Consider the following 12,879-nt stretch of genomic DNA (forward strand, 5'->3'; position numbering starts at 1 on the left):
AAGATCCGAATTGAGCAAGTAGAAGCTAGGATTTCTGAACTCGAAGATAAATCACTTGGTGCTAATACATTTGAAGAAAAATCAGATAAAAGAATTTAAAAAAATGAAGAAGCCTTAAGAATCATGTGGGACTCTCTCAAGAGAAATGACCTATGAGTGATTGGAGTACCAGAACAGGGAGGGATAACAAAAAATACAGAGAAAATTGTTGAAGATTTGTTGGCAGAAAATTTCCTTGATATTGTGAAAGATGAGAAGATACCTATCCAACATGCTTATTGAACTCCATGTAAGGTAGATATTAAAAGTCACCAAGACATATTATAATCAATCTTGCCAAAACCAAAGATAGAGAATTATAAGAGCAGTGAGGGATAAATGAAAAGTCACCTACAAAGGAGAGCCAATAAGAATAAGCTCAGACGGCGCAGGAAGCATCAAAAGAAGATGAAAGGAATACACAGAGTCATTATACCAAAAAGTAGTAGTTGATGTTCAGCCATTTCAAGAGGTGGCATATGATCAGGAACCGATGGTACTGAAGGAAGAAGTCCAAGCTGCTCTGAAGGCATTGGCAAAAAACAAGGCTCCAGGAATTGATAGAATATCAATTGAGATGTTTCAGCAAATAAGTGCAGCGGTGGAGGTGCTCACTCATCTATGCCAAGAAATATGGAAGACAGCTTCTTGGCCAACTGACTGGAAGAGAGCCATATTTATGCCTACTCCCGAGAAAGGTGATCCAACCAAATGTGGAAATTATAGAACAAAATCATTAATATCACACACAAGCAAAATTTTGCTGAAGATCATTCAAAAATGGCTGCAGCAGTATATCGACAGGGAACTGCCAGAAATTCAGGCCGGTTTCAGAAGAGGACGTGGAACCAGGGATATCATTGCTGATGTCAGGTGGATCCTGGCTGAAAGCAGAGAATACCAGAAGCATGTTTACCTGTGTTTTATTGACTGTGCAAAGCCATTCGACTGTGTGGATCATAACAAATTACGGATAAACATTGCAAAGAATGGGAATTCCAGAACACTTAATTGTGCTCATGAGTTACCTTTACATAGACAGAACAAGGGGATACTGATTGGTTTAAAGTTAGGAAAGGTGTGCGTCAGGGTTGTATTCTTTGACCATACCTATTCAATTTGTATGGTGAGCAAATAATCCGAGAAGCTGAACTGTATGAAGAAGAACGGGGCATCAGGATTGGAGGGAGACTTATTAACAACCTGCGTTATGCAGATGACACAACCTTCCTTGCTGAAAGTGAAGAGGACTTGAATCACTAATGAAGATCAAAGACCACAGCCGTCAGTATGGATTGCACCTCAACATAAAGAAAACAAAAGTCCTCACAACTAGACCAATGAGCACCTTCATGATAAATGGAGAAAAGTTTGAAGTTGTCAAGGATTTCATTTTACTTGGATCCACAATCAACAACCATGGAAGCAGCAGCCAAGAAACCAGCATGATAAATGGAGAAAAGATTGAAGTTATCAAGGATTTCGTTGTACTTGGATCCACAATCAACAGCCACGGAAGTAGTAGTCAGGAAATCAAAAGACGCGTTGCATTGGGTAAATCTGCTGCAAAGGACCTCTTTAAAGTGTTGAAGAGCAAAGGCGTCATCTTGAAGACTAAGGTACACCTGGCTCAAGCCATGGTATTTTCAATCGCATCGTATGCATGTGAAAGCTGGGCAATGAATAAGGAAGACCGAAGAAGAATTGATGCCTTTCAATTGTGGTGTTGGCAGAGAATATTGAACATACCATGGACTGCCAAAAGAATGAACAAACCTGTGTTTGAAGAAATACAACCAGGATGCTCCTTTGAAGCAAGGATGGCAAGACTGAGTCTTACATACTTTGGACATGTTGTCAGGAGGGATCAGTCCCTGGAGAAGGACGTCATGCTTGGTGGAGTACAGGGTCAGTGGAAAAGAGAAAGACCCTCAATGAGGTGGATTGACAAAGTGGCTGCAACAGTGAGCTCAAGCATAACCACGATCGCAAAGGATGGCTCAGGACCAGGCAGTGTTTCGTTCTGTTGGTTGCTGTGCGTCGAAAACAACTCGATGGCACCTAAAAACAAGAACAACATACTCAAGGTCTTATTTTGGCTGCCGTGAACTTGTTTTAATTTTCTTCACTCAGCTTGGACTTGCATACGAGCAATTGATGGTCTGTGCCGCGGTTGGCCCCTGGCCTTGTTCTGTGACTGATGATGATGAGCTTTTCCATCATCTCTTTCTACAGACGCAGTAGATTTAATTCCTGCGTATTCCATCCAGCAAGGTCGTGGGTACAGTCACCACTTATGTTGTTGAAAAAAGGTATTTGCAGTGAATAAGTCGTTGGTCTTGCAAAATTCTGTCCTGTGATCACCAGTGTTGTTTCTGTGAACAAGGCCGCATTTTCCAACTATGGGTCTTTCTCTTTTTGCAACTTTTGTATTCCTGTCACCGGTAATTATTGATGCATCTTGATTGCATGTTTAATCAATTTCAGACTGCAGAAGTTGATAAAAATCTTCTTCAATTTCTTCACCTTTGACTCCAGTGGCTGGTGTGTAAATTTGAATAATAGTTCTTTTAACTGGTTTTCCTTGTTGTGTGGAAATTACCTTATCACTGACAGTGTTGTACTTCAGGATCGATCTTGAAATGTTCTTTTAATGATGAATGTGATACCATTCCTCTACAATTTATTATTCCCAGTGTAATAGACCATATGATTGTCTGATTCAAAATGGCCAATACCAGTCCGAATCAGCTCACTAATTCCTAAGATACCAATCTTTACAGGTTCCATTTCATTTTTGATGACTTTCAGTTTTCCAGGTTTATACTTCATGACTTCCTTGTCCCAATTATTAATGGATATTTGCAGCTGTTTCTTCTCATTTTGCGTCATGCCACATCAAATCATGCAATCAAGATTCATTGTTAATTACTTAGTGTCGTGGATTGAATTGCGTCCCCCAAAAATATGTGTCAGCTTGGCTAGGTCATGATTCCTAGTATCTTGTGATTGTCCACCATTTTGTCACCTGATGTGATTTTCCTATGTGTTGTAAATCCTATCTCTGTGATATTGATGAGTCCTTGGTGGCGTAGTGCTTAAGAGTTCGGCTGCTAACCAAAAGGTCGGCAGTTCACATCCACCAGCTGCTCCTTGAAAACCCTATGGAGCAGTTCTGGTCTGTCCTATTAGTCAAAACAGAATCGGCAGCACCCAATAACAACATGATGGTAATGAGGCAGGATTAGAGGCAGTTATGTAAATGAGACAGAATTCAGTCTACAAGATTAGGTTGTGTCTTGAGTCATTGTCTTTTGAGATCTAAAAGAGAGAAGTGAGCACAGAGACATGGAGGCCTCATACAACCAAGAAAGCAGTGCGCCAGGAGCAGAGCACATCCTTTGGACCCAGGCTTTCTGCAAGGGGAAGCACCTAGACCAGGGGAAGATTGATGATAAGGACCTTCCTCCAGAGCTGACAGAGAGAGAAAGCCTTCTCCTGGAGCTGACACCCTGAATTTGGACTTTTAGGCTTCTAGACTGTGAGAGAATGAATTTCCCTTTGTTAAAGCCATCCACTTGTGATATTTCCGTTATAGCAGCACTAGATAACGAAGACACTTAGAGTTAAGGCTCTTTATATTTCCTTGTATTTTGTACTTTATTTTACTATGCAGTTATATTTTTCAATTTTATTTTTAATTTGAAAAATTAAGACATAAATATATTCTCATTGCAAAAATCCAAACCTTAACAGTTAAAGGTAAAGACCCTCGTTGACTTCCATCCCTATTCTCAGTGCTTTCTATAGAGATTCTGTTAGGAGTTTTGGTACACATCCTTTAAGACCTTTTTCTTTATCTGTAGTAATAGAATATTGGTTTAGAATATTGAAAAAAAAAATGTGCAATTTGCTTTTCAGCTAAACATTTAGTTTTTTCGGGTTGTGTATATAAAGACTGCTATGGATTGAATTGTGTCTGCCCAGAGTGTGTGTCACCTTGGCTAGGCCATGATTCTCAATATTGTGTGGTTGTCCACCATTTTGTGATCTGATGTGATTTTCATATGTGTTGTAAATCCTAACCTCTGTAATGTTGATTAGGGAGGATTAGAGGGAGTTATGTTAACGAGACAGGTTGCAGTCTGCAGCATTAGGTTGTGTCTTGGGTCCATCTCTTTTGAGATACAAAAGAGAAAAGTGAGCAGAGAGGATAGGGACCTCTAACCACCAAGACTGAAGAACCAGGAGGGGAGTGGCTCCTTCGGACCTGGGATCCCTGTGCTTAGAAACTCCTAGAGCGGGGGAAGATTGATGACAAGGACCTCCCCCCAGAGCTAACAGAGAGTGAAAGCCTGCCTTCCCCTGCTTTCAGACTCCTGGCCTCCTAGACTGTGAGAGAACAAATTCTCTTTGTTAAAGCCATGCACTTGAGGTATTTCTGTTGTAGTAGAAGTAGATAACTAAGACAAAGACCTTTTAAATTGCTGTATAGTATTAAATAGCATGTATATGCCGAAATTTATTCGACTCTTCTATTTTTGTGGGACATTTGGGTTTTTCCATTTGTTGTTATTGTCATTATTGTCATTACAAACTATTGCAAAAAAAAAAAAATTCTCACATATGCCTCCCCTTTCACATTTACTCATTTTTTTAAGAAATACTGGTCTGCCATATGCCAAGTACTGTCTGGGGCAGAGGAATAAGACTGAAAAGGTCTACCACTTTATGGCGCTTATATTCTAGTGAGGGAAGATAGATATAAAAACTTGAATTTATAATAAAGTAATAAATAGCAATATTGGGAAGAAAAATAAAGCAGAATAGGGGTTATAAAGTATTGGAGGACAGGGACTGCTCTTTTCAATAGACTGGTCAGGAATGGCTTCTGTGAGGAGGTGATGCTTGATCAGTGACTTCAGTTAGGGAGGGAGTGAACCATGTGAAGATCTAGGGGAAGAGCATTCCACACAGGAAACAGCAAATGTAAGTGACAAGGAAATGAGTCTTGGGATGTTTGATGAACAGGAGGAATACTGTTGCGGCTGAAGCAAAGCTAAGAATGTTAGGAGATGAACTTGTAGAGGTCAACAGGAACTAAAACATTTAGAGCTGTGCTGCCCAATACAGTAGCCACAAACTACATGTTATATTGAACACTGAAATGTGGCTAGTTGAAGTGAGTTACGCTGTAAGTATAAAATATACAGGAGCCCTGGTGGCACAGTGGTTAAGTGCTCAGGTGCTAACCAAAAGGTCAGCAGTTTGAACCCACCAGCTGCTCTGCGGGAGAAAGATAAGGCAGTCTGCTTCTTTGAAGATTCACAGCCTTGGGAACCATGGGGCAGTTCTGCTCTGCCCTATAGGGTCTCTGTGAGTTGGGATCAACTTGGTAACAGTGGGTTTGGTTTAGGTTTATAATGAAATGAGTTTTAAAAAGTTACTAAAATTAACCTTATCTTTTTACTTTTTTAAATTAGCTACTATAAAATTTTAAATTAGATACTTGGCTCATATCATATTTCTGTTCATCAGCATTGATTTAGACCTTTAAAATCCATTGGAACACATTTCAGTCAGTGTGATAGTAAGACATTACAGTGTCTTAAACAGAGGAATGTTACAAGATTTATGTTTTAAAGGAACCACTGTTCTGTAGAGAACACAGTACAAGACTAAAAGTGAAAGCAAAAAAATAAGTTAGGAGGCTATTGGGATATTCCATATAAGAAATGATGGTAATTTAGATAGAGCATTTTGTATCATTTTAAAGCTAGAGCCAAACTGACTTTTGAATGGTTTGGATAATGAGGTGTTAGGGAGAGTGAAATCAAAGATGACTAAATTTGTACAGTGACAATGTCTGCTGGGTTCTTGAGGGAATGGAGGTGGGGAAGGAGTTTTGGTTTTGATAATATTATTCTTCATAAAGTAAACATACCAAAACATATAGAAATTCTAAATGTGCTAAGACACTTTCCCAAAGTAAACTCACCTGTGTAAGCAATATTCAGAATAAAAAAACAGAACACAAACCACTGTCCCAGTAACCCCCGCCATGTGTACTCTTCCATTCACTATATTGTCTTTTGACTCTATAAATTAATGGTGATATTCATTGCAGTTTCCAAGTCCCAGAGCCATAGGATTGTTTACATTGTGCTCTAGAATTGAAAAATTTGAAAATCACCAACAATTAGGGATTTTTCCCCCTAAATTTTATTTACTTTATTGTTGTTGTTGAGAATACACACAGCAAAACATTTACCAATTCGTTTCTCCATGTACAGTTCAGTGACATTGATTACATTCTTCGAGTTGTGTAACCATTCTCACCCCCTCTCATTAAGATAAACTCACTGCCCCCTAAGGTTCCTATCTTTCTAGTTGCTGTTGTCAGTTTCATCCCAGATAGATCTTAAAAGAGCAATAATGCTCAAGGCAGACCTTTTTTTATTAGTCAAGCCAAACTGTTGTTCAGTTTTAAGAAGACTTCAGAATATTTTTGGTTTAAAGTTTAAAGATTATCTCAGGGCAGTAGTTTCAGGGGTTCATCTACCCTCCATGACTCTAGAAAGTCTAAAGTCTTTGAAATTTTGAGATTCTGTTCTACATTTCTCCCTTTTGATCAGGATCTTCTGTGGAACCTTTCATCAGAATTTTAGTAATAGTAGCCAGGTGCCATCCAGTCCTTCTGGTCTCAGGCAAAGGAGGCAATTAGCCACATATTCCATATCCTCCTCCTATTCCTGACTCTCATTCTTTGTTGCTCCGGGTGAAGAGAGACCAATTTTTGTGCCATGGCCACTTGCAAGCTTTTAAGATCCCAGGGACTATGCAATGATCTAGGAGGTAGAACAGAAGCACTAAACATGTTATTAGGCCAGTTAACTGGAATGTCCCATGAAACCATGACACTAAATCTCCAAACAAAAGAACCAAATCCCATGAGGTGTTTGGTTGTACCTAAGCAACTTCAGCAGATACTTTTTTTTTTGTGATTGTAAATGTATCATAACTCTTGCCAATTCAGCTTTTTACGGGTGTACAATTTATGGACAGCAGTAAGTGAAGTCATAATATTTGTCCTTTTGTGATCGGCCTGTTTCACTCAGCATAATGTTTTCAAGCTCCATCCATACCGTAGCATGTATCAAGGCTTCATTTCCCCTACTGGTTGAGTAATATTTCACTGTATGTACGTACCACATTTTGCCTATCCATTCATTTGTTGTTGGGCATTTAAGTTGTTTCCACCTTTTGGCTATTGTGAATAGCGCTGCAGTGAGCATTGGTGTACAAGTCTCTGAGTCTGCTTTCAAGTCTTTTGGATATATGAATGGAATTGCTGGGTCATATGGTAGTTCTATTTTTAGTTTTTTGCGGAACTGCCACACCGTTTTCTACAACAGCTGTACCGTTTTGCGTTTCCACCATCACTGGATAAGGGTTCCAGTTTCCCCATATCCTTGATAACGTGTGTTATTTATTTTTTAATCTTAGCCGTCTTAGTGGGAGTGAAATGGTATCTCATTGTGGTTTTGATTTTCATCTCTCTGATGGCCAGTGATACTGAGCAACTCTTCATGTGTTTGGTGCCCTTCGAACATCCTCTTTGGTGACATGTCTGTTCAAGTCCTTTGCCTATTTTATGATTGGGTTTGTCTCTTTGTTGTTAAGTTGTCGAACTCTTGTTACATGTGTTTTGGTTATTAGGTTCTTCTTGGGTATATGGCTTCCAAAGATATTCTTCTAGTTGGTAGCTTGTCTTTTTACTTTTTTGGTAAAGTCTTTTGATGAACAAAATTTTTCATTTTTATGAGGTCCCATTTAGTTATTTTGCGTTTTGCTGTTTGTGGTTTTGTTACTGTATTAGATAATCATTGTTGAAAGCTAGGCCTGACAGTGTTACGCTTGCTTGTTCATCCAAGAACAGGGATTATTTTTTGAGCTTTCCTAACTTTTGCCTGGCTTTCAAATTTGGAGTTTGTTTTGAATAACATAATGTATAAGAAAATAACCATAACTGAATAATTTTTGATGTTTTACAGAGTGTTGTGCTTATGCACATATTATAAGAATAGAAATCTCAGCTCGGGACATTGTAGTTAAACAAAAGCTGTAGAAGTTTCTTCAGAGGAAAAAACATAAATAAACTTCTTTGTTCCCCAAAATAGGGAATTTAAGGCCTACAAAAATTATTTACAAAATAAAGAATAATCATGTACTAAGTAATTTTGGAGCCTTTGTGGCTCAGTGGTTAAGAAGTCAGGCTGCTAACCAAAAGGTCGGCAGTTCGAATCTACTAGCTGCTCCTTGGAAACCCTGTGAGGCAGCGCTACTCTGTCCTTCAGGGTTACTGTGAGTCAGAATCTACTCAACGGCAACAGGTTTGGTTTGGTTTAGGTGATAATTTAAATTTTTTTTTTTTAAGATAAAATCATTTCCTCAGATTTATGGATTTAACGGTATCCTCAGTTCCCCATGTGCAAGAGTTTAAATTCTATAAAAGTAAAAACTAATACAATAAACTTCGCAGAATGTTAAAACTGCTAGGGCTTTTCGTTGTTTTAAGGAAGGCTATTTTTCTTTTACGTAGTGGGTATGTCTGTAGTCTACTGGAGGATTGCAAGGTATCTTTTTTACTTTGTTTTATGTGAAACAAATTCCAATATCCATTATATCTATTAGAAATATAAAGTGGTGGAAGGAAGTTATGAGAAACTTGTATTTTTTTTCCCGCTGTCTTCCATGCAGTAATGTCAAAAATGAATATACTAACACTTGGCTGAATTTGAATACAACATAATCTATTTTTTATATAATTTAATCCCTAATTCACATAATCAGCATTAAACAAATGAATGTATATAATATGTATTTTACAAATTGTTGATAATTTGGGATAAAGGGTTATTGCTCCTCTTGCTTTTATTGTTGAGTGTTCTGACTTGTGGTTTGTGGAATATAAAATTGATAACGGATGGTGGTGGATATCTGATAAAATTGTATAGAATTAAAAACACACACACAAATGAGTGCAGGTAAAACAGGAAATATGAATAAGATAGGTGGATTGTATCAACATGGTTATCTGGTTGTGGTATTATTATACTACAGTTATGCAAAGTGTTACACTGGGGGGACCTAGATAAAGTGTACGTTGGATCTTTCTGTATTACTTCTTATAACTGCATGTGAATCTGCAGTTACCTCAGTAGAGTTTTCAGCCGATAAAAGGAGGAATCTATTCAGAATGGAGAGTAATAGCTCTTTCAGAACCTCTTTGGACCTAAAATATTGTACACTATGTGCTGAAACACCACTTAGTTTAGATATAATATTTAGAAAGCATGTAGACTTCATTTAGTCTCAGATGAAACTGTCATTTTTATACTCTAAGTTTGGATACTGTTTATACTTCATGCCTTTGTTTCTTCACCCTACACTGTCATCTCCCACCAAGTATTATAATTTGAATAGTTTAAGCCCTTAAAATAAATGTCATATCAAAAGAATTCTATTAAATGATGGTTATCTGCTATATAGATAAAGCTGTTACACAGGGTATCTCCCTGTTGACCTTTTTTGTGTCTATGCCAGCATATCAGTAAAGGCTGATCATGATCAGAAGGAAGTCTCATGTTATAAAACTATTAATGTACTTTAACGCAGAATGTAAACCCTACTATATATTACTTTATTAAAATACTCCATTTGTCTTTTTCCTGGATGATTTGTTTTCGGTATTCTTTATGAATTTGGTGGCATAGAGGTTAAGTGCTACAGCTGCTAACCAAAGGGTTGGCAGTTCGAATCTGCCAGGCGCTCCTTGGAAACTCTATGGGGCAGTTCTACTCTGTCCTCTAGGGTCGCTATGAGTCGGAAGCAACTCGACGGCACTGGGTTTGGTTTAGTTTTGGTTTTTATGAATTTGAATGTTTTTCTTTTTCAAACACTAGTGAAACTCTCATTTTCATTTTCTAGGCACAGTAGGATTGGATCAGTTGTCCTTGACTTTTTCTTTCTCTATTTAAAGGTAATCTGCTTTGTTGGGTTTACTAACCATACAAACATAATACAATGTACTGTTTGGGTTGGCAGTCTATATTAGTTTGTAAAATAGAAATTTAATTGTATGACAGTGGCATATCTTTTCTCTTTTAATAAAGCCTTTTCTGTTTGTCTCACAAAATGCTATCTGAAAGAAGGTGCTAATACTCCATGTAATTTATCTCATGGAGTAAATGTCAAAATTCAAACTACGTTTCTAGTTTGTTTCATGATTTTTTTTTCCAGAAATTTCTGGAAAATTTTGCTGTTTTAATCTTCTGTTTGTCTTAACTTTATTTTACTCACAGGTTGAAGTATTGGAGCCATGGGAATAAAAGTTCAGCGTCCTCGATGTTTTTTTGATATTGCCATTAACAATCAACCTGGTAAGGAAATTAATGTTCTTGTTTAATACTTATATACCAGCATTTAATATTTTAAAGAGATTTAAACCAACTACCTCTGTTTCAGCTGGAAGAGTTGTCTTCGAATTGTTTTCTGATGTGTGCCCTAAAACATGCGAGAACTTTCGTTGTCTTTGTACAGGTTTGTTTGCATTTTCATTTTCCCTAACAGTAGTCCTGTTTGATTATGACTTGCTTTAATTTTTGATTTGCCATGTTTTACATACCTTCGTGTGTATTCTTTGATTACTTAACACGCAGTTTATTCAGTATTTGCTAGGACATAGAAATAATTCATGGAAATACTAGTTCTAATGGAATTTTATCTGAGATTGATTTCTACACTCTGCATAAAAATACAGGTGGTTTTTAAATAAATTTTTTAAAAAATTCCTGAGAAGAGTGAAAATTTTGTAGTTTGAAGAAGCATATACAGGGCAAAAGTTTTTCATCTTTAATTTTTTTGCTTTAATATTAATTCCTTGGTTTACTTCCTACTAAATAGCCTATTAATTTTTATTTTCCCAGGTGAAAAAGGTACAGGGAAATCAACTCAGAAGCCATTACATTATAAAAGTTGTCTTTTTCACAGAGTTGTCAAGGATTTCATGGTTCAAGGTGGTGACTTCAGTGAAGGTAAGACTGATTGCAGCAAAAGAAAGCCATTCTCTATGAGTGTTTGTCCATTTGCCATCAAATCAATTCTGGCTCATGGCAACCCCATGTGTGTCAGAGTTAGTGTTCAGTGGCTGATTTTTCCAAAGTAGATCACAGTCCTTTCTTTTGAGGCACCTCTGGGTGAACTTGAACCTCTTAATTTTTTGGTTAGCAACTGAGTGCGTTAACCTTTTGTACCACCCAGGGACTCCATATATATAATTGTGTGTGTGTGTGTGTGTGTGTGTGTGTAAACATATAGACATACACACACGTGTTTGTGTGTACGTATACGCATATATTAGAGTGTACCTCATGAAACATTGGATTCAAGGTGAATCATATTTTTGAGTCCCGATTAGACATGTTATGGTAAGTGGCTATTATATTACACCTAATAATTTTGTATTATTGGGCTAGCCTTCATAGTCATTTGACTTCATTCTGGGTGGTTCTTGTCTTATAAGCATTGATTTTTTTTTGTCCTTCCATGATATGGTGATTGTTACACAATCATGACTGCTTTTTTTTTATGAGTTCAAATTTGGACATGATGCATAGGAGGCCAAGAAAAATACCATTTTGGCATTTGGAGAGGGTGTTGTTGATCAGTGAGTGATAAAATTTCACTCTGGAGTCAAGAGCTTTTAAATGAGCCTTGAGGAAAACCAAAATCTGTCATAAATGAAGACCAGTTGAAGGAATTGGTGGAAAGCAACCCTTGAACAACAGGTTAAAACCTTGCAGCAGACTTGGGAGTATCTCGACTGTTTCCCGCCATTTCAGTGCCCCCGGAAAGGTGAAAAAGTGGGACAAATGGGTCTCACATGAGTTGACGGAAAGTCAGGATTCATAAAGTTTAGAGGCATGTTCAGAGCTGCTAGACGTTTTTGCAACCTATCATTACTTGTGATGAGAGATGGATACTGTTTGACAGTAATAAATGATGTGGGCAATGGTTAGATGCAGAGCAGTCTCCAAGACAGCACCCAGGATAACCACTGCACCCAAAAAAAGGTGATGGTGGTCTGCAAAAGGCATAATCCATTATTCTTTTTTGTAACAAGGGCATCCCATCAGTGCAAACTCACATTGTTGGGAAATTGATCGTACGCATGAAAAATTGAGATCAAAAGAGCCAAGACTGGTCAACAGAGATGATCCAATTCTGTTGTATGATAGCATGTGACCACATACTTCTCAAACCACTCCTTGAGGATTGAGAGCTGGGTTATGTGATTTTACCACACCCACCGTACTCACCTGACATCTCTGCAACGGATTACCACATTTTCAAACACTTAAAACTCTCTATATGTAATAAAGATTCACATATCAAGAAGCAGTAGTTGAAGCATTTTAGAGTTTACAGACTCAAAAGATGAAGAGTTTTTTAAAAAAGAGGAATATACAACTTAACATCATGTTGGCACAAGATAATTAAACATAATGGAGCATATTTTGATTAAATAAATTTGTTTCATCTCAATTTATAATGTCTTTATTTTGCCTTCAAAACCTGACATTTCACGTGGTATACCCTAATACATACGTTTGGGGGGGGTGGATTTATATGTATATATTTTGTTAAATATCATAGATTGCAAACTTAGGCAAGTCCCTAGAGACCCTAGTCCAGTTCTCTTCTCTCATTTAGTCTTTGCTCGAACAATTAGAAATACTCATAAAAGTGTATAAAAGAAGAAAAGACAGATAATTTTGC

The 12,879-nt window shown here is 37.4% G+C and overlaps 1 protein-coding gene across 4 annotated transcripts in view; it reads left to right on the forward strand.

The window, feature by feature from the left end:
- PPIG (peptidylprolyl isomerase G) overlaps positions 1-12,879 on the forward strand; it is a 63,735-nt gene that overhangs the window by 16,763 nt on the left and 34,093 nt on the right. For 2 of the 4 annotated variants that reach the window (XM_049887383.1, XM_049887386.1), the window contains exons 2-5: positions 10,030-10,081; positions 10,404-10,481; positions 10,567-10,641; positions 11,028-11,135. In XM_049887383.1, coding sequence (XP_049743340.1) covers positions 10,421-10,481; positions 10,567-10,641; positions 11,028-11,135 — 244 coding nt within the window. In that variant the 5' untranslated portion in view covers positions 10,030-10,081; positions 10,404-10,420. The remainder of the gene's footprint in view (positions 1-10,029; positions 10,082-10,403; positions 10,482-10,566; positions 10,642-11,027; positions 11,136-12,879) is intronic. The other 2 variants (XM_049887384.1, XM_049887387.1) reach the window with 1 other exon arrangement.

Source organism: Elephas maximus, chromosome 6 (genome assembly GCF_024166365.1).
Source record: "Elephas maximus indicus isolate mEleMax1 chromosome 6, mEleMax1 primary haplotype, whole genome shotgun sequence".
In the NCBI taxonomy this organism is placed as follows: domain Eukaryota; kingdom Metazoa; phylum Chordata; class Mammalia; order Proboscidea; family Elephantidae; genus Elephas; species Elephas maximus.